The following is a 21,113-nucleotide window of genomic DNA, read 5'->3' as shown; positions in this document are numbered from 1 at the left end:
AATCATCCAAGAATATTAGCACAAATCTGTTATTTCCCAATGATGGGATATTAAACGGTCCACATAAGTCACTGTGTATTAAGTCCAGCACTTTATTACTCCTATTTCCTGTGTATGCAGGAAATGAGGGTCTTACACCTTTTTGAGTAACACAGTCTATGCATTTCTCCATTTTACCAGTATCTGCACTTATCTGAATGCCGGTGGCCAGTTGCTTACTGTAAAGATCCTGGATCACCTTAGAATCACGATGTCCCAGGCGGCGATGCCAGATTTCCAGACTACATTTACCATCATTCTTCCTTACTTGCGCCATATGTGAGGCTTCACCTGAAATGTTCAGCTTATAAACATCATTATGCATAAAAGCTTCAGCATACACTTCATCATTTTTAGAGATTGTGCACTTACTGTTTTCAAAATGAATCGCAAATCCCTTCTTATCTAATGTAGATACACTAAGCATATTGCAAACTGCTTGGGGAATATACAAGACATCACTTACAGGAATTTCTTTAACTTCATTAGACACTTTGCATTTTAAGAATCCAATACCTTTTGCTTGGATCTTAGCAGTCCCTGCGTTTGCAGTTTTAAGAATACCTTCCTCTGGACACATTTCCTGAAAGAAATCTTTACAATTGGTTAAATGGCATGTGCTCCCTGAATCCAAAATCCAAGTACTTTCATTTGAATTATTATTTACCATAGTCAAAGATTTTTCTGCCATTAGAAAGCCCTTGTGTTTATCTTTGTCCTTCATACATTTCCTGGTTTGAAAATTCTTTAGTTCCATTGGCTTAGGTGAGCTAGAGGGAGTGTTTTGTGTTTCCTTACACCATTTAGATACATGTCCCTCCTTTCCACATGAGTAGCAAATCAGCTTGCCCTTGGGTGGAGTTTTCCCATAGCTCCGCCTTCCTCTGTTCTTTGCCAAGAAATTTGTTTCATTTCTCTCTGACTTGCTTTGAGAACACATCTCCTCAGAATCATTTATTATGCATTCCTGCCTTAGTTTTGATGTTGCCTGTTCAAAAGATTGCCCTTCAATGGCCTCATTTACAGACCTAAAAACATCAAACTTCTTTGATAGTGAGGTAAAAAGAAATGCTCTTTTCAATGCATCACACATGGGAATTCCTGAAAGTTCTAACTTTTGAAATGAAGACATAAGATGCATAATGTGATCATTACACTTACTTTTATCCCTTAATTTGGTTTCATTCAACTCTGCCAGCCAAATTGGTTGCTGCTTTGCATATGTAGTTGCATACATAGTTCTCAGTTTACATAAAATGTCCTTTGGTGTATCTTTTCCCTCCACTAATATGGCTTGTTTCTCTGAGAGAGCTTCCAAAAGCATGCACTTCACATAATAGTTTGCATTGTCCCATTCAGCCATATTTTCAGCTGTTCTGTCTTGGTCTAAGCATATATTTAATCTTTTTGCTCGAAGGAGACATATGAATCTTAGTTCCCACTTCTGATAATTAAACTCAGTTAATTTAGGCACCTTGAGAGAATAGAAAAATGGTGAATTTCTTCCCTCAGCCATTTTCTTAGCCTTCTGTCTGCTGTGTGGGGGGAGAGAGAGACAGACTGAATCTTTCCTTTAAAACTTAAGAGAAAAATGTGGCCTTTTTTTCTGCCTGGTAATATTTCTCTTCTTTTTCAATTCCTGGACCCTGGGCCCATAACCCTTTTGTTGGATTATTTGTAGTAAATAATTAGCAGATTTTAGTACACACAGCTTCAGCTTTAGAAATGTTAATTTCTTTCTTCATCTCTCTCTCATTCACCCCTGAATAATTCACTGCTGAGTCACTTTAAAGTTGAAGTAACAAAACATCTGTTTACTCACAGTTTGTAGTTAGATTATAATCAGACAGGCATATATATACATATTACTATACATTTGTATTATCAGCTCCTTCCATGTGCTTAGATGGTAATGGATGCTCACACCACCATAGATCCTCTCAGGTTAGGAGAGATCATGAGCTCCATGTGCTCCATGTGCTGCATGTGCTGCATCTAACCCCCACAGGAAGTTGCATAGCTGTGTGACCTCTCTAAGTAATTCACATCAGAGGTCACAGAGTAATCACAGAGAAATAATAGGTGACAGGCAATGCATGTAAAATACAAATTACATTCCAACAGAGACGTCCTCCGGAGAGGAAATCTTCAAAATGCCCATGGCCTGCATTAACAGGTTGGGCAAATCCTCTGAGCTAAAGAGCCGCGCTGCAGAGGGGTCATCCGCTCCATCCGAGCGGGGATCCGTCTCCTCCAAGGAATCCGCAAAGGACCGTTGGGAGAACTCAGATACGCTGCCCTCATCTACATCGGAGAAGACAAAGTCCTCCAAGGCCTGGGAATCAACCCGAGGGCGTTTACCTCCGGGGGCCTCAACCTCTTTACCAGACGAGGGAGCAGGGGCAGCATTTTGCATAAGGGAGGCCTGATGCAGCAGCAAAACAAACTCGGGGGAGAAACCCCCCAGACTGTGCACTTCCGCAGCCTGGGCTACAGCCCTAGACGCACCCTCAACCGGCGCTTGCAAGAGCGGGGGAGAGACATGCTGCGCATCCAAGATGGCGTCCGGCGCGACACTCCGCGAAGGAGCCGCGCGGGAAAAACGGCGCTTAACTTTAGCCGCTTTTGTGCCGTCGCCCAAATTAAGGGCGTTCATGGCATCAATGTCTCCCACCTCAAGGGCGGCCCAAGAAGAAGCCGTCCGAGCCGCGTGGCCGGCCAATATGGCGGAGGCGAGCCGCGGGGGATGGGCGTTTATGGCGGGAAAAACCGCCACACCGGAGGAAGGACCGGGACACTCATCGGTCACGAAACTGTCACCCAACAAGGGCGATCAGACTTTAAGACCCCCGCATCCCCTCTAGAAGCGCACACGCGATCCGGGGAGCGACTCTTTGCGCCCTCGCCCTCCGACGCCATAGGCCACGTGGAGACCAATCGGGGAACCCCCTGCCCGCTATAAAAGGTAAAAATTACCTGCTTTCCGCTCCGAGCTGTAACGACCTGGTGTCCCAGTGAGTAGCTGCAATAAACGTTTAAATAAACGTCGAAATAAACGCCTTTAAGGACGTTCAAAAATTTTTTTATTTTTTTCAACGGAGCCAGCGGGAGGGGGGAGAAAAGGAGGGACCTGGCGCCACCAGGTTTGCACTTGCTCAAGAAGAGCCCTCAACCCCAGGCACTCAACAAAACCTAAAAATTAGGCTTGGAGGCCTAGCCAGAGCTGCTGCTGTGTGTGACCACCACCTGCTGAGATAGAGAACATACTGAGGAGTTTCCGGCAGCACATGACCACATATAGGGAGGCAAAGTTTGCTCTCTATCTCCACCTGCTGGTAGATGGACACAACCCACCAGTCTATGGATTGATCAGCATGATGATATGGAAATATTATTAGTAGCTGCTATAGCTACTGCAGCCAGAATATCGTTAGTGTATTGGAAGCAGATAGATGGGTCTCCCATATCAATGGTCATCTGCATGATGACAACACCGACAGCCTTGCGTTACAACAGGGTAGCTGCCTTTCCCAAAGTATGGGAGCCTTATGATACCTGGAGAGGCTTTAATATTCACTAGCCTTAGGTTAAATAAGTCACAATGTGATATGGGATGCTACTCAACATCAGTGAAGGAGTGTTTGGGATCTCTGTTTTCTTTTTTTTTTTTTTTGGGGGGGGGGGGAGGGAGGGTCAAGAAAAAATGGGATGGACGAAAGAAAGGAAGGAAAGGAGAGAAGATTGTGAGCCCTCCTGGGACAGAGAAATATCCAGTGTACTTGAGTGTAACTCACCTTGAGCTACTACTGAAAAAGGTGTGAGCAAAATCTAAATAATAAATAAATAAATAAATAAATAGGATGGAGGAGAGGAAGGGAGAAAGAAGGGGGAAATATGACATATGCAAAACTTGTACTAATCTGCACATTCCTTTTTTTTTCATGTTATGGTATATTTCTAAGCTTATTGAAACCTAATATGGCAGGGATCTTGGTGTTTAGAATATTCAAATAATCAATGAAAGCAAGAATAATAGATTGTACTTGTTGTTCAATCAAATTATTTTAAGCCCATTAATTTCAGGAGTTCCAAGTCCACTAATTTAGGAGGAAAAGACCTCAGATGCTCGGCTTGTTGTCTATATTGCTACAACCCTGACAGCAGTGTGAATGTCCTCCTAGGTCAGAAAAACCTCTAATTATTTTTGAAAAAACTTTTTAGATAATTGTTTTTTTTTTTTAGATAATTTTAATTAATTCTTTATAAATCTATGTTTGGGAGCCAATCCGTCAGCTTTGTTTTTTAAAGCCCTGAAAGGGTGCCTTCAAGTACTTCCCCAGGTGGGGAAGTACTTGAAGGCACTCTGTCAGGGCTTTAAGAAAACAAAGCTGATGGTTTGGCTCCCGAAGAAGCATATCGTGAAACGGAGGCACTCTGTTGAGCAAACCAAACAAACAAAAGACAGACTTCTTCAGTACAGAAGTGTTCTTCAAGTCCTAAGATTTGTATGGAAAAATACCAATTTGACGTTACAAGTTATCAATGTCATTGATTAATAAAGAATTAAAATTATCTAAAGAAACATTTTTCAAAAGTAATTAGAGGAGGTGTTTCTGACCTATTAGGACGTTCACACAGCTGTCAGGGTTATAACAATGCAGACAAGCTGAGCATCTGAGGTCTTTTCCTCCTTCCAAATTAAAGGACTTGGAAATCCTAAATTAATGGACTTTGCTAAGCTGTTTACTGCTATAAAATTAGGAAAAAAATGGAAAATGGAGGTTACTCTGTCTGACGTACCTGGTGGGTGCTGATGCAGTCTCTTCCATAGCACTTTGTTCTGCTTCATCCATGAGTTCCACTGAAACATGAAACAGCAGCTTTTTCAACAGCTCTGTCCACTGACAACACTAACATAACAGCCTTCATAGAGAATCCACGGCACACAATTCCAGGTGAATTCTTGTCACCAACACTGCTAATACAAAGACGGCACAGCATCTCATTCATGCCCCACTGTTGGCAGCACCTGAAGGTTTGATGATTCCAGATATTTAGCATTCAATTACAAAAAAAGGGTTGTTCAACATTTTAAGAGACAAAGGAGAAAGCAAAGTTACTCACTGGTAGCAGGTGTTCTCCAAGGACAGCAGGACATTACCTTCTCACATGTGAGAATCCCTAGCTACCAGGCTCACCAAAAACAGTCAATAGGGACTTGCAACAGCAAGGTCAGTATTTATTTATTTCATTTGTATCCCACATTTCCCACCTATTTGCAGGCTCAATGTGGCTTACAGAGTTTTGTTTGGGAAGAAAAAAGGAAAAAGTGTTAGGTGAACAAATAATACTAACAGGACTGTTGTGAAGGTTCAGCACTGAACAGAAAAGAACGGTCTAGGAGGATGGAGTTGTATTCTAGCTGTCAAATAAATTCTGTAGAACTGTCTGATCAAACCATCTATCATGTGGGGTGTTTGCTCAAGACAGTAGTGAGATGTGAATGCGTGGACTGAAGACAAAAGGATTGAACTGACAACAATTACTTGTGATCTATCCACTCGTTGGAGGAAAAGACCTTAGAGGTCTGTGACACAGCATTAAGTCCTCTACTTCTTTTGAGGTATCAGCCACCAAAACCAAGCTAATTCAATCACTGGTCAAAAACCTCCACCACTAAATGCTGATTTACCTGCAAAATAAAATCCCATTATCTAGAATCTCACCAAATACAACTATGATCACATAAATCCCTTTCTCCCAGGCTTACTTTCTTTCATTCTGCTCTCAACATGGAAGCTGCTAACATTTCAGCAGGAGAAAATGGCACTCTTATACCTCTGAAACGCCACCTACCTCCGACCAATCACAAACTCCTATGTAACATAATGCCAACATCCATTCATAAAATGACATCAATATGGTTGTTCAATCCCACTGGCATCAGAGATTTCAAATGAAAAATCCAATGCTGCTTTTTGTAAAAGCTTGTCAAGTCCTCGCCTCTTCAGTCACGGAACACCCAATCAGTCACAAAAAAACTAAATTGAGAAAAGCTGTGCTGCATCAATAAGCAATGAGCTATTAATGGGGCTCCCTCCTTCATGTCTGAAACACTGATGGTCCGCTGGTTTGAAATGAAATGACAGGGACCTGGGGAAAGGAAGAAGCGATATGGATCACCTTAAAAAGAGATGATAGAACCTCTGTCCACATGGATGTTGTCTACAGACCTCCCACATAAGATATTCAAAAGTTGGGAGAGAAGAGAGAGGTGCTGTTGCTGGGAGATTTCAATCTGCCGGATGTAGATTGGAAGGTTCCATCTGCAGAATCGGAAAGAAGTAGAGAGATCGTGGATGCTTTTCAAAGTGCTCTGCTCAGACAAATGGTGACGGAACCCACGAGGGAGGGAGCCACGCTAGATCTGGTGTTCCCAAATGGGGATAGTGTGTCAAATGTCTGAGTGGGTGCCCACCTGGGCAGCAGTGACCATCAAACAGTTTGGTTTGATATGGCAACTGAAGTGGAGGGCGGCCACTCAAAACTCAAATCCTGGATTTCAAGCATGCTGACTTCAGTAAAATGGGGGAATACCTGAAGAAGGAGCTGATGGGCTGGGAGGACGTACAAGAAGTGGAAGGACAGTGGTCCAGGCTGAAAGAAGCTATAAATATGGCCACAAACCTTTATGTAAGGAGAGTAAATAAAAGCAAGAGAAAAAGGAAACCAATATGGTTCTCCAAGCAAGTGGCTGAGAAAATAAAGGCTAAAGAGTTGGCGTTCCTGAAATACAGAAAAACTCAAGAAGAGGAACACGGAGAGGAATACCGGATGAAACTGAAAGAAGCCAAGAGAGAGATACGTCTGGCGAAAGCGCAAGTGGAAGAACAAATGGCTAGAAGAAGGGGTGACAAAAATTTCTTCATGTATATTAGTGAAAGGAGGAAGACTAAAAAGGGAATTGTGAGACTGAAAGATGCTGCGAACCGCTATGTAGATGATGAAGAAAAGGCAAATTTGCTAAATAGATACTTTTGCTCTGTTTTCACAGAAAAAAATCCTGGAGAAGGACAGCGATTGACTGGCAAAAGTACATATGAGAATGGAGTGGATATAGCACCATTCACGGAAGAGAGTGTGTACGAACAACTTGAAAATCTAAAGGTGGACAAAACCATGGGACCGGACAGGATCCACCCCAGGATATTGCGGGAGCTCAGAAAGGTTCTAGCGGATCCTCTTAAAGATTTGTTTAATAAATCTTTGGAGACGGGAGAGGTTCCGTGGGATTGGAGAACAGTGGATGTGGTCCCTCTTCACAAAAGTGGTGATAGGGAAGAAGCTGGAAACTACAGGCCGGTAAGCCTCACTTCGGTTATTGGAAAACTAATGGAAGTGATGCGGAAGGAAAGATTGTGAATTTCCTGGAAGCCAATAAGTTGCAAGATCTGAGGCAACATGGTTTTACCAAAGGTAAATCGTGCCAAACGAATCTCATTGAATTCTTTGACTGGGTGACCGGAGAATTGAATCATGGACATGCTATAGACGTAATCTACTTAGATTTCAGCAAAGCTTTTGACATGGTTCCCCACAGGAGGCTCTTGAATAAACTTGACAGGCTGAAGATAGGACCCGACGTGGTGAACTGGATTAGGAACTGGTTGACGGACAGAGGCCAGAGGGTGGTGGTTAATGGAATTCGCTCGGAGAAGGGAAAGGTGAGTAGTGGAGTGCCTCAGGGATCGGTGCTGGGGCCGATTCTGTTCAATATATTTGTGAGTGACATTGCTGAAGGGTTAGAAGGTAAAGTTTGCCTTTTTGCGGATGATACTAAGATTTGTAATAGAGTGGACACTCAGGAGGGAGTGGAAAACATGAAAACGAATCTGCAGAAGCTAGAAGAATGGTCTATGGTTTGGCAATTAAAATTCAATGCGAAGAAATGCAAAGTGATGCACTTAGGGAGTAGAAATCCACGGGAGACGTATGTGTTAGGCCTTGAGAGTCTGATATGTACAGACAGGGAGAGGAATCTTGGGGTGATAGTATCTGAGAATCTGAAGGCGACGAAACAATGTGACAAGGCGGTGGCCGTAGCTAGAAGGTTGCTAGGCTGTATAGAGAGAGGTGTGACCAGCAGAAGAAAGGAGATGTTGATGCCCCTGTATAAGTCGTTGGTGAGGCCCCACCTGGAGTATTGTGTTCAGTTTTGGAGGCCGTATCTTGCTAAGGATGTAAAAAGAATTGAAGTGGTGCAAAGAAAAGCTACAAGAATGGTATGGGATTTGCGTTACAAGATGTATGAGGAGAGACTTGCTGACCTGAACATGCATACCCTGGAGGAAAGGAGAAACAGGGGTGATATGATACAGACGTTCAAATATTTGAAAGGTATTAATCCGCAAACAAACCTTTTCCGTAGATGGGGAGGCGGTAGAACTAGAGGACATGAAATGAGATTGAAGGGGGGAAGACTCAAGAAAAATGTCAGGAAGTATTTTTTCACGGAGAGAGTGGTGGATACTTGGAATGCCCTCCCGCGAGAGGTGGTGGTGAAGAACACGGTAACAGAATTCAAAAATGTGTGGGATAAACATAAAGGAATCCTGTTCAGAAGGAATGGATCCTCAGAAGCTTAGTGGAGATTGGGTGGCAGAGCCGGTGGAGGGAGGCGGGGCTAGTGCTGGGTAGACTTCTACTTTCTGTGCCCTGAAAATGGCAGATACAAATCAAGGTCAGGTATACACATAAAATAGCACATAAGAGTTTATCTTGTTGGGCAGACTGGATGGACCGTACAGGTCTTTCTCTGCCATCATCTACTATGTTACTTACAGGCTTATTTTCGAAAGGGATTGGCGGCGATCTTCCGACATAAATCGGGAGATGGCCGGCGATCTCCTGATTCCGGCCAAATCGGTATTATCAAAAGCCGATTTTGGCCGGCTTCAACTACTGTTTCGTCACGGCGCCAGCCAACCTTCAAGGGGGCGTGTTGGGAGGGTAGTGAAGGCAGGACGGTGGGGGGGGGGGGGGGGGGGGGGGGGGTACGAGATGGCCGGCTTCACCTTATAATGGAAAAAAGAGGCCGGCTCGAACAAGCATTTCGCCGGCCGGACTTGGTCCATGTATTTTTAGGACCAAGTCCCAAAAAAGAGCCCCAACTGACCAGATGACCACCGGAGGGAAGCGGGGATCACCTCCCCTTACTCCCCCAGTGGTCACCAACCCCCTCCCACTAAAAAAAAAAACAAACAATTAAAACATTTTTTGCCAGCCTGTATGCCAGCCTCAAATGTCATACCCAGCTCCCTGACAGCGGTATGCAGGTCCCTGGAGCAGTTTTTAGTGGGTGCACTGCACTTCAGGCAGGTGGACCCAGGCTCATCCCCTCCCCCCCCCCCCCCCACCTGTTCCACTTGTGGTGGTTAATGTTGAGCCCTCCAAAAAAAACCCAAATCCACTGTACCTACATGTAGGTGCCCCCCTTCACCCCTTAGGGCTATGGTAATGGTGTAGACTTGTGGGTAGTGGGTTTTTTTTTGGGGGGGGGGGGGTTTGGGGGGCTCAGCACACAAGGGAAGGGTGCTATGCACCTAGAAGCTAATTTCTTTTTTTTTTAGATTTTTTAAGTGCCCCCTAGGGTGCCCTGGCATGTCAGGGGGGGCCAGTGCACTACAAATGCTGGCGCCTCCCATGGCCAAATGCCTTGCATTTCGCCGGGTTTTAGATGGCCGGGTCCAGTTTCCATTATGGCTGAAAATCGGAGCCGGCCATCTCATCTAAACTCGGCGATCCTGTTCCAAACCCGGCGAGCGATTTGGCCAGTGCCAAGCATATTTTGAAAATACGCTTGGCTCCGCCCACTCGCGGAGCCGGCCCCGAAGATGGCCGGCGCCGTTTGATTATGCCCCTCTATGTTACTATCCTACTTATTTTCAAAAGAGAAGGGCGGCCGTCTTCCGACACAAATCGGGAGATGGCCGGCCTTCTCCTAAACCCGGCCAAATCGGTATAATAGAAAGCCGATTTTGGCCGGCTTCAACTGCTTTCCGTCGCAGGGCCCACCAAAGTTCAAGGGAGCGTGTCAGCAGTGTACTGAAGGCAAGACAGGGGCGTGGTTAAGAGATGGCAGGCCTCGGCCGATAATGGAAAAAAGGCTGGCTGTAATGAGCATTTGGCCAATTTTACTTGGTCCTTTTTTGTTCACGACAAAGACTTGAAAAGGTGCCCGAACTGACCAGATGACCACTGGCGGGAATCGGGGATCACCTCTCCTTACTCCCCCAGTGGTCACCAACCCCCTCCCACCCTAAAAAAAAAAAAAAAAAAATTTTTAACGTTTTTTTGCCAGCCTCAAATGTCATACCCAACTCCATCACAGCAGTATGCAGGTCCCTGGAGCAGTTTTAGTGGGTACTGCAGTGCACTTCAGGCAGGCGGACCCAGGCCCACCCACCCCCACCTGTTACACTTGTGGTGGTAAATGTGAGCCCTCCAAAACCCACCCGAAACCCACTGTACCCACATCTAGGTGCCCCCCTTCATCCCTAAGGGCTATGGTAGTGGTGTACAGTTGTGGTGAGTGGGTGTTGGGGGGCGTTTGGGGGGCTCAGCACCCAAGGTAAGGGAGCTATGCACCTGGGATCAATTTGTGAAGTCCACTGCAGTGCCCCCTAGGGTGCCCGGTTGGTGTCCTGGATGTGAGGGGGACCAGTGCACTACAAATGCTGGCTCCTCCATGACCAAATGGCTTGGATTTGGCTGGGTTTGAGATGGCCGCTATTAGTTTCCATTATCGGCAACAACCCATGGTGGCGATCTCTAACGCCGGCAATCTCTAAGGCCGGCCCAAATGTTGAGATTTGGCCAGCCCCGACCGTATTATCGAAACGAAAGATGGCCGGCCATCTTGTTTCGATAATACGGTCGGGCATGCCGCTTTACGGGGCCGTCATTAGAGTTGGCCACCCCCGTTCGATTATGCCCCTCCACGTTACCTACATAACTCTTATCACAATTACATTATTAATATAATCTTTTTATTAAACAAGAAAAAAAAAAAAAACAAGAGAAATTTTCAGTAACATGGCATAATATATTTATGAACATTAGATCCCCCCATACACAACCTCCCACCAGGCCATAAAGCATCTAAAGAGAGAGAAAAACACAAAACAGCTTGAGGTCTTGACTCTAATGACCTCAGCCATGAAAGGCCAACTTGCCCACCCCAACTCCCCCTCCACCCCCCATCGCTATGCAGGTACCAGTCCTGTCTCAAAATTTAATAACTTGGCTATGAGCAGTGGTCATAAATGAAGCTAGATAAGGGTCCCAAACAAGCAGAAAGGCCTTCTGGCACTTTGGGCAAGTACTAGCCTCATAGGATTCCCAAATCAAAGCATGAAATTTGTTCCTCCCATCAAAATGTTGGAGGGGAATCTTGCAGCCAATAACTTAAGATAGATTTCTTACCCACAATGTATGCTTTACCTATTAATTTACATTTATTTCAAGAGCCCAATAAAGAGGTTGAAAGAAAAAAATACCCTCCAATGCAGACAGGTATTAAGGGCTATCCAGAAGGCCCTAATTTTCCTACAGGCCCAGATGCCATGGAAAAATGTATTATCCTGTTCCCTACATTTCACACAGCAAGGGGTGTCCATATATGCTGCATGAAAGGCATGATATTGAGAAAAGTAAGCATGATGCAGTACTATAGATACTGACATTCCTGCAGTTTGGCCTGATGAACCAATTCTGGGATTTGTGTAAACATAACACTTGTCAACGTGCCCCTCAGTGGGTGACCCACCTCCCTATTTCAAGCATCCCATACAGATACATAAGTGCATTTTGCCGTTGGGTTAATAAATTTATGAAACCAAAAGATGGAAAACTGACCCAACACATCACCTTTGAGAAATTCTCTCCAACGAGCACCGAAAGAAAGGATCATAGTCCCAGCCAGTTGAGCCCAAAAGTAAATACAAATTGCAAATAAGCAAAACAATCCACTTGTGGGAGGGAAACTTTCTGTTGCAAGGCTGCAAAACCCTTCTTCACTTAAGTGTTCAACGTACTCCAAGCCTGCAATCGCCAGCGCCAAAAGAAAACATGATCCAGACCAGATCGAAAACCCACATTCCTTATCAATGGTAACCACACCGTACTACATGGAGCTTGCCCCCACCCAGAAAGCAAGTCCCTCAACAAATACCAAAGCAGACGAAGTAAAGGACTACATTTAAGCTGTGGAGGAAGCGTAGAAAACCATGCATGCAAAAGAATTATGGAATGCCACGGACTAAAATAGGCTGTCTCCAAGGAAACATCCGTATACCTATCTGTATTCAGAAACCAATCACACAGATGACATAAAAGACAAGCCTGACTGTACAATCAATCAGATATCAGGGATACCCAAGCCACCTTGCTGCCAGTTACCAATCATACAATGCCAGTGCAGTTTGGATTTCCTATCAGACCGTCTTCACTTAATAAGTGTTTGATGCATTCCAAGCCTGCAATCGCCAGGGCCAAAAACCCACATTCCCTATCAATGGTAACACCACCGTACTGCATGGATCTTGCCCCCACCCAGAAAGCAAGTCCCTCCACAAGTAGCAAAGCAGACAAAGTAAAGGACTACATTTAAGCTGTGGAGAAAGCGTAGAAAACCGTGAATGCAAAAGAGTGATGGGATGCCGCGGACTAAAATAGGCTGTCTCCAAGGAAACATCTGTATACCTATCTGTATTCAGAAACCAATCACACAGATGACAAAAAAAGACAAGCCTGATTGTACAATCAATCAGATATCAGGGATACCCAAGCTATCTTGCTGCCAGTTACCAATCATATAATGCCAGTGCAGTTTGGGTTTCCTACCAGACCAACAAAAGGCACTTACTATACAATGCAGTGCCTTAATGTCTTTGCGCAGTAAACAGAGAGGAAGGGTCTGAAGGACATATAACCAATGTGGGAAAATGACCATACAATATAACTGGATGTGTCCCATCAATGAAAGCAACAAGTGAGCCCAAAGTTCCAACTGCGTTCATGTATCTTATAAAAGTTTATCGATAAAGTTGGGAGAGGTCCAATCGATAACTGCACCTCTAAATATCTAACAGAGCCTCGTGCCCACTAAAGCGGAAATGAAGTTCATCTCCTCCTCATAGCCTCCATCCCTGCCAATGTCTCTGATTTATCTAAATTTAAATGGAAACCCGCAAAATCCCCATATTCACAAATTTTTTCCAACAGGTGACTGATGGGGGCTCGTAAGAAAAACCACATCATCCGCAAAAGACGTGATCATAAACTGACTCATCCCTACTTGCATTCCAGGATCTTGGGGTTAGTTTGTATCTCTTGAATGAGAGGATCAAGGGTGAGAACAAGCAACAATGGGGACAATGGGCAACCTTGTCTTGTACCGCCTTGATCAAATTGGTCAGAGAGGCTCCCGTTAACCTAAATTCTAGCTTGAGGGTGGGTATAAAGTGCCCTAATTGCCTACACAAAAAAAAACCCTGCATCCCATAAGCTGAAAGTGGTCCATGGAGAAATATCCACACCACTCTATCAAATGCTTTTTCTGCATCAAAGCTGATGAGCAACGAAGGGGTCCTCTCAGTGCCTGCCCACTCCAAAGCTGCTCTTATTTTCCCAAGGTTCTTCAAAACCACTTGGTCTCTCACAAACCCCAACTCTCAAACTTATAGTGCAACTAAGTAGCAGATTATGGAGGGGAAGGTCTGGAGCATTCAGACCTCTGCCCTCACCATACCATACCCAAATCGGAAGTACAACTACATTTTAATATATAGATGACGTGATCAATCCTGCAATATGTGAAGAATTTTAGTTTATATTGACTCCCATCGACAGGATTCACAAACACGGTCAGATCTTCAGCTATAGCACAAGATTTGCACCAACATCACTTCCAACGCCCTACTCGATTTGTAGTGCCAATTTGGTTACAGCTAAGAGAATCCACCTTAAAATTTGGCCAGTACTTCTTCACCTCCCCAGGGGTGAAGGAATAAAGTTAATCAAAAGGCCTAAGCCCCATCCGTGGCCTCCCACTCCACCAGCATCATGCGGGCAAGTGCTTTTGAACCATAAAGTGGTTTGGGGCCCCACAAGGTCTCCAAGAGAATTCCCTTTCAACGCGTCCACAGCAGGCAACTTGAGCATCCCAAGAGTCTCTGTAATCTCAACGAGGTAAGAGAGTTCCTCATGACAGAAGAGCCAATCACATGGGACCGCTCCGCCTCTCCTTCCCTTGAAGGAACACTGTCTAAATCTGAATTGGAGAGAATGAGGGTCAGAAAGGACCTCCAGGTCTTCCCCAATGCCCTGGAGCTGGCTGGGACATACACGGCCCACTGACATCCCATGCAGGACTTGGCCACCACTAGCCCAAGGGCCAACTTCCTCCTGCAGGGCTTGTTTGACCATCTGAGTCAAGATCTGGAGGCAAAAAAATCTTGGTGACCCCCCTGCAGGCAGACCCAAGGTGAGTGTGAAGATGAGCCCCCCCCCCAGTCCTGATGGGGGTTGTGAGGAATCCTGCCGATGAGAAATAGCAGGAGGAGAAATCACAAGCTGGGACAAAAAAACCACCATTCCTGCCAAGATCATCAGGAATGCGGGTTCCAATGCCTTGGAGCACAGAGAAGAGGCGGTAGATCCAACAGCCACCACCCACCCTGACCCATTTCCAAAGTTGGAAATGGCCCATCACAGGATCTGCCAGCTCTTACAGACACTGCAGCGTCTGCTTGCAAGCATGCCTGACCACATGACTGGCAAGTGCAGGCCTGCCTAGCTGCTCGAGCTGACTTGGGCATAGGGCTCTGGCATCTCTGCCAATCCTCCTACTCTCTCAAATGTTTTTTCTTTTTCAGCAAAAATCTTTATACCCTGCACCCAAGAATAAAGTCAGGCAAACCAATTAGGATTTTGATTTTTTTTTTTTTTAATGCCTGGTAGCTACAGGGGAGCCCAGGGAAAGGACACCCAAAAAGAGTGGGCAGGCAAGCGGAACCTGCACCCCTTGAGCAGGTTCCAGGACTAAGCCACAAGCCCTCACCCAGTGGACGCTAAGAAGTGCGACAGGGCAGCAGAGCCAAGCTTGACTCGACCAGGTCCAGTCCAGGGACTGGATAACCTGGGAGCAGCCTTTAGGCTCACCCCAGCTGTGCGGCTATGGCCGCAGCCAGCACAGCAGGGAATTAGGCCAGGGACAAGAGCACAAGATAGTATGACCTACCATCTGCTGAGGTACAGAAAATACTAGATCTTTCCAGGGAGCAGCAACAGCTAATACCACTATACGGCCAGCAGATAAAAAAGAGAACTAGGGCAGGAACAGGAGCAACAGACAGCACGACCTACCATCTACTTGGGTAAAGAAAATACTAGATCTTTCCAGGGAGCACCACCAGCTAATACCGGTGAGGTCACTGGTAAAACTCAGTTTTCTCTACCTCCATCTCTGGTCGGAGGGGATAACACCCACAGTGGAGCTTGACACTAAGGAAACTTAAATACTGAAAACAAAATCAAAAGAAGATCAAATTATGACCAGTGTGTTTTAACAGTGAGCTGGAAAAAGCAGTTGAAAACCTAAAAGGCTTCTTCCAAAAAAATAAAAAACAGACTCTAATGAAGAAAATAAGAATGAGAACTGGCAGATATAAAACATTAATAAGGCAGCCTAAGCGGGACTTTGAAAAGAAGCTTGCTATAGAGAATAGAACTAAGTACATCTGGTTAAAAAAATAAACACAATTTTAGTGTGGTATGGCTGAAATTGAGACTATTATTAAATATTTCTGTTCACAATATTTCTGTTAAACAATGCTGTATAGACAGCAAAGCAAAAAAGAAAAGCACAACTGGGCCTTCAAGACCACGAGCCATGTTTCGCCGTAAGCAATGCCTGCCTCAAGGGTCCAAGTTCAATAACAAAGTACACAAGTAGGGAGTACACTAAAAACAAGTTCCTAGGTTAGTATACAACTCCCCGCATGAGAAAAGAAAGACTCCTGTGAAACATCGTCGGTCAGTGTTGGGTCTGATCTAAATAAAGGACTCCTGTTGTCTCAGTCTTGAAGGCCCACTTGTGCTTTTCTTCTTTGCTTTGCTATTTGTGTATACTGTTTTTCCCTCTCTGGTTACTTTGTATAGACAGGGAATTTCAGGAGATTTATTATAGTAAATATGGTAAAAATTGATGATTGATCAGGAAGAATGGAGGATCAGTGTTATGTACTGAGTATGCTCTTAAATGTAGTGTTGTGTATTGAGTCTATTTCAGAGACAAACCAGAGACTGCTAGTTACCAAGAATAAACTCCAATCCTTAATCCCATTCTTTATTCAATCCAGTTGATGACAAGATTAAACAAATCATTTACAGTTGTATTGCAACAGATTAGGGATTCTGTACACAATGAGTCCATGTCTGTGATTAGCCTCTCTTCCAGATAGGAGGAACTGTCAGCGCCTGGTAATTTGACTACTGAAACACAGGACTAACAGAAATTACAGCAGCAGCACTGGTAACTGCACAGCTAAAAAAAAAATCACTATGCCTTACTACCCAGAGAGGAAAAAACAACAAGCAGTAGTTTACTGTCACAACATGGAGAATTCAAGCCCTCTACACATTGATCTATGATCTAGGTACAGCTATCATCTCGCTCAAATTCCTCAGAGAGAGCAAATGGAGGGAGGGAGTAATTCTACTCCTCCTAGCATTCCCAGAGGTAAGCAGTAACAAAGCTCCAAAAGATGCTGAGAGCAAAACACAGTTGTTCATAAGGGCTAATCACAGAGGACTGCAGAAATACAGGGATCAGGTTCATATATATAGCTTAAATAAATATACAGCCATATAATCTGTCACAAGTAAACAGTACAAGCTGCCCCATGAAATTACAGCAGAACAGAGATTTTGAACCGATTTTACTAAATGGTCTGCGAGGTTAGTTTCAAGAACTCAAGATCCAACCATTTGAGCTGCTTTTCATTGTTTAATTTTTTTTTTTATTAAGACTATAGTGCAGACAATATAAACTGTTTATATTATATATTCAAAGTAGTTCTAACACAACTCTCATTCTCTGCACCACATAACATGTAAGTTTCTGATCTCATTTACCTTTTCCAAACTATTAGCCCTTAAACAGAATATCCAATATACCCCCTTTCTCTTGTGACTCTTATAATCATTTTAATCTGCTTTTTCTCCTACTCAATTTTAATAGTAAATTGTAATTTTAAATAACACTTGATGATGACACAAACAAGAGAAGAAATAAGCCATCATGTTCTGCCCTACCACTGGCAGGTAATACTTAATACCTTTTTTATAGTGGTACTGGACACACAGAGCATGGTACAGTGGATTAAGTATTCATGTACAATATGACCCTACCCAAAAGAGCTTAAATTGAAATTGGACGCTTATTATCGTACCATAATGTTTGGGGCCCATATGTGAAGTGGTCTGCCTGCCCAGACTCTTCCATTCTTGTCCTATAGACACAGCAGAGTATGGGGGGGGGGGGGGGGGAGTAGGTTGGGGAGGGGGGTTAAAGAATATCTGTACAGCTTTCTAGTAGGGAGATATCTGTTGAAATATTTTTTTACTGTGTTTGTGGTTGATGTTGTGCCCAAACTGATTATTTACTGTTGTGATTTGCTGCACTCTTTAATAAAAGCTATTAAAAAAAACATTTAAATTGGAACCCAAAGCAGTAGGAGATAAAATACTTGCCCAGTGTTACAAGGAATATCAGTGGCAGAAGTAGGTTTTGAACCCTGATTTCTCTGGTTCTCAGCTCACTGCTTTAACCATTAAACCACATCCTCTCCTCAGTCTCTAATTAAAGATTTTATCTGGTGCACCTGACATGAGAAAACTGACTTCCTGCTGTAGGCAACTCACGTGCTACTGTCATTAACGCACATAATTAGTAACTAGTCTCTACTGCATAAAACAGGACTTATAACATCACTGTGCAATATTTACCACAACACCTTTTATTAAATCTAGCCCTACGTGTGCAAGCATTTTCTCAAATGAAACCTCACTTGTGACTGTTCTCTGGTTTGGCACTACCCAAGATCTAATGCTATATTCTAAACAGACAGCAGAAATTCTTACCATTCACTATATCATGACCAAAAAACAGTTTCACTCCTGGAAGATTCCTGCTGGTTTCCAAGTCCTTAACTGAAGCAAAAATATAGTTAATATCAGAAAAATCCCTGACAGTTTAAAGTAAGGAGATTTCAGTTTCAAGTTACAAGAAACCTGGAAGGCTATTCTATAAAATATGTTCAGCAACAGTAATAACAATCTCTCTCGTTTGAGTCTTATGCATTGCTTTTAAAGTACAATATTAAATGAACTACTCCATGAAAAGCAAAGGAAACAGCTAACAGCATAAAACTAGAGCTAGTTTGCAGATGCCATGCAAGGCTTTGTTAGTTCAAATGTTTTTATTCATTTTTACACATTACAATAACCTCGTACAATGAACAGAAGTCCTCTCTAAGATCTCAAATGAATATGAAGTCCACAGACCATGAAGTACAAAAAGATACCCCCCCACAAACTCAATAAATCTGAAAAACATACAAACAATGCCAAAGCATCATATATATCTTTAGAAAAGAAGCCAGAAAGCTGAACTTAATTAGGAACAACTCAATATTTTATTACAAAGGGGAAAGGATTGGGTCTTATAGCTTCCTCCCTATAAATACCCAAGCCCTCTAGCCATATCATCATAACTCTTCCATACTATCTCTCCCCACTCCCACCCAGGATTCCCATCTCAAAGAAACATACACCCGTACCAATAAGACTTTGTTAAAACAATTTCATTGATGACTATTGAAAAAATACAATAATGCAAGAGCAATAACAGAATAGACAGCAGTCAATCACCAGTTTGTTATACAACTCAAACAGATCCCCACTCCCCCCCAAAAAATAAAGACAGCTCCACAGTCCTTCCCTCATGTGTACTGCAATATATCATGTACGCAAAGCTGCCATCAAAATCCATAATCAAAAAACATGCGATGTATCCCCTCCCCATTCCACTCGCAAACCCAACTTCTTGACTTAACTATCTAAGGGTATTGGTTCTTATGACCCGCAGAGTCTATATATCAAGAATACCCCAACTCCCTTCCCTCCTACCCCATAAATTTTCAACTCCTGGTAGGCCCACACATCTCATCCCACTCAAAATTGAAACATCACAAGCGACTGAACAATAAACTTCACCCTTTCAAACTTAAGGTATGCAAGTAAGCTTCCCACACTAACAGAAAACGTTTTTTTCCATGTTGGGGAACCTCTAGCATCTCTCGCTTCCCAGCTTGCGAGATGTAGTTGATTCCTCCAATGCCAATAAGCTGGAAGATCAGATGTTCAATACTGTTATACACACTTCAGTGCCACCAGACATGTTTTATGAATTAAACGCGCTCTCCCCTGGTCTTTTCCCCTAAAGGAACCCGGCTTATCCAAAAGCAATTGTTCTACTGAGCATAAGACTCCATGTCCCAAAGTCAAGATCATATATCTAACCAAACTAGCCCAAAATTACTATCATTGGCCAAAATAAGTGACAATCCTGCACATTTTCAAAGCACTTAGCCTTCCAAAGTTCCATAGAAACCTATGGAACTTTGGAAGGCTAAGAGCTTTGAAAATATGCCTCAAAGTGTTGTCCTCCCTATTGCATTTAAGACAAATAGGGGACTGTAACCTACCCAATATAACTGAGTAAAATAAGTCCTATGAAACATACAAAAATAACATTCCTAAAGTCATATCCCTGTTATGAGTACTGGTATACCTTTAATATTTGCCAACACATCCCAATCATCTAATGTAATGTTGCGATCTCTAGCCCATTTTGCCATACCACTCCTAAATCCTTTCCCATCTCCAATTTCATCAAGGCCTTATGAATTCCAGAAATCTCATGCTCTGAAATACCATTAAAGAATTCCCTTATCTGTGCTCCCATTCCCTGCTGAACTGATTCCTTGGCCAGAGAGGCAATACAGTGTTGAACCTGGCATTAAGCAAACCTATTCCCCCACCTAGCGTCTATAGGTTGCTGAAGGTCCTCAAAAGATATAAGGTTATCATCCTCAATTAAAAGGTGCTCCAGTCAAGTGATACTCTTCCTTTCCCATTCCACAAAGGCAATATTGTCCATCCCCGGTTCAAAAGCCGTATTCCCTCTCAATGAAAGTCAGTCAGTAACCAGTGTGTCCCGTCCCCACCACCACCATAGACCTGAGACCACTCCACACAACCCATATTGGACTCAAGATTATACTCTTAAAACATTGGGGAAATTGGGCACCCGGAGTGTGAAGGAAAGAGTAAAAATTATAGGGAGCATAAGAGGTCCTTTCCATATCAATAGGAGTAAACTGACTCTTCATAAGCAGCCAATCTCTAATGCAGGCGTAGTCCTCAGGGCACACCCAACCAGTCGGGGTTTTCAGGTTGAAAATCTCTGCTCTAATGTGTCTCACCAAGCAAGCTTGACTGTACATCTTAAAGTTCAGCATATACAGCCCCCACCCCAGTGGTGTGCTGGTAAATTTTTAACAACAGGCTCTCTCCCCGGTCCACCTCTGCGCCCCCCCCCCCCCAAAATTGCAGAGCTGGCTATAGCCAGGGGGGGCAATGCATTACTCTCTCCAGGAAAAAAAATTAAATGATCCCAGGTTCCAATCTAATTCATGTTTAATGTGGGATAAAATGCCATAAATAAGTAAATAAATATAAACTTTTAATGTTGAGCACCTGATTCTCAAAGTGAACATATTCCAAACACTACAATGAAAATAAAATGTTTTTTTTTTCTACCTTTGTTGTCTGGTGACTGTTTTTCTGATCATGCTGGCCCAGTATCCGATTCTGCTGCTATCTGTCCTCTTAACTCCGTTTCCAGGGCTTCCTTTCCATTTATTTCTTTCCTCCTTTCTTCTTCATTT

The 21,113-nt window shown here is 43.6% G+C and overlaps 1 protein-coding gene across 4 annotated transcripts in view; it reads right to left on the bottom strand.

Annotated features, from left to right (window-relative positions):
• EXD1 (exonuclease 3'-5' domain containing 1) overlaps positions 1-21,113 on the bottom strand; it is a 125,251-nt gene that overhangs the window by 66,522 nt on the left and 37,616 nt on the right. For 2 of the 4 annotated variants that reach the window (XM_030214546.1, XM_030214547.1), the window contains one exon: positions 4,840-4,900. In XM_030214546.1, coding sequence (XP_030070406.1) covers positions 4,840-4,900 — 61 coding nt within the window. Of the gene's footprint in view, positions 1-4,839; positions 4,901-18,243; positions 18,313-21,113 lie in introns of those variants that run through there. The other 2 variants (XM_030214545.1, XM_030214548.1) reach the window with 2 other exon arrangements.

This window comes from Microcaecilia unicolor, chromosome 9, assembly GCF_901765095.1.
Source record: "Microcaecilia unicolor chromosome 9, aMicUni1.1, whole genome shotgun sequence".
NCBI lineage: Eukaryota > Metazoa > Chordata > Amphibia > Gymnophiona > Siphonopidae > Microcaecilia > Microcaecilia unicolor.
The sequence above is the reverse complement of the archived record's forward strand: the minus strand, read 5'-3'. Positions and strand labels throughout refer to the sequence as shown.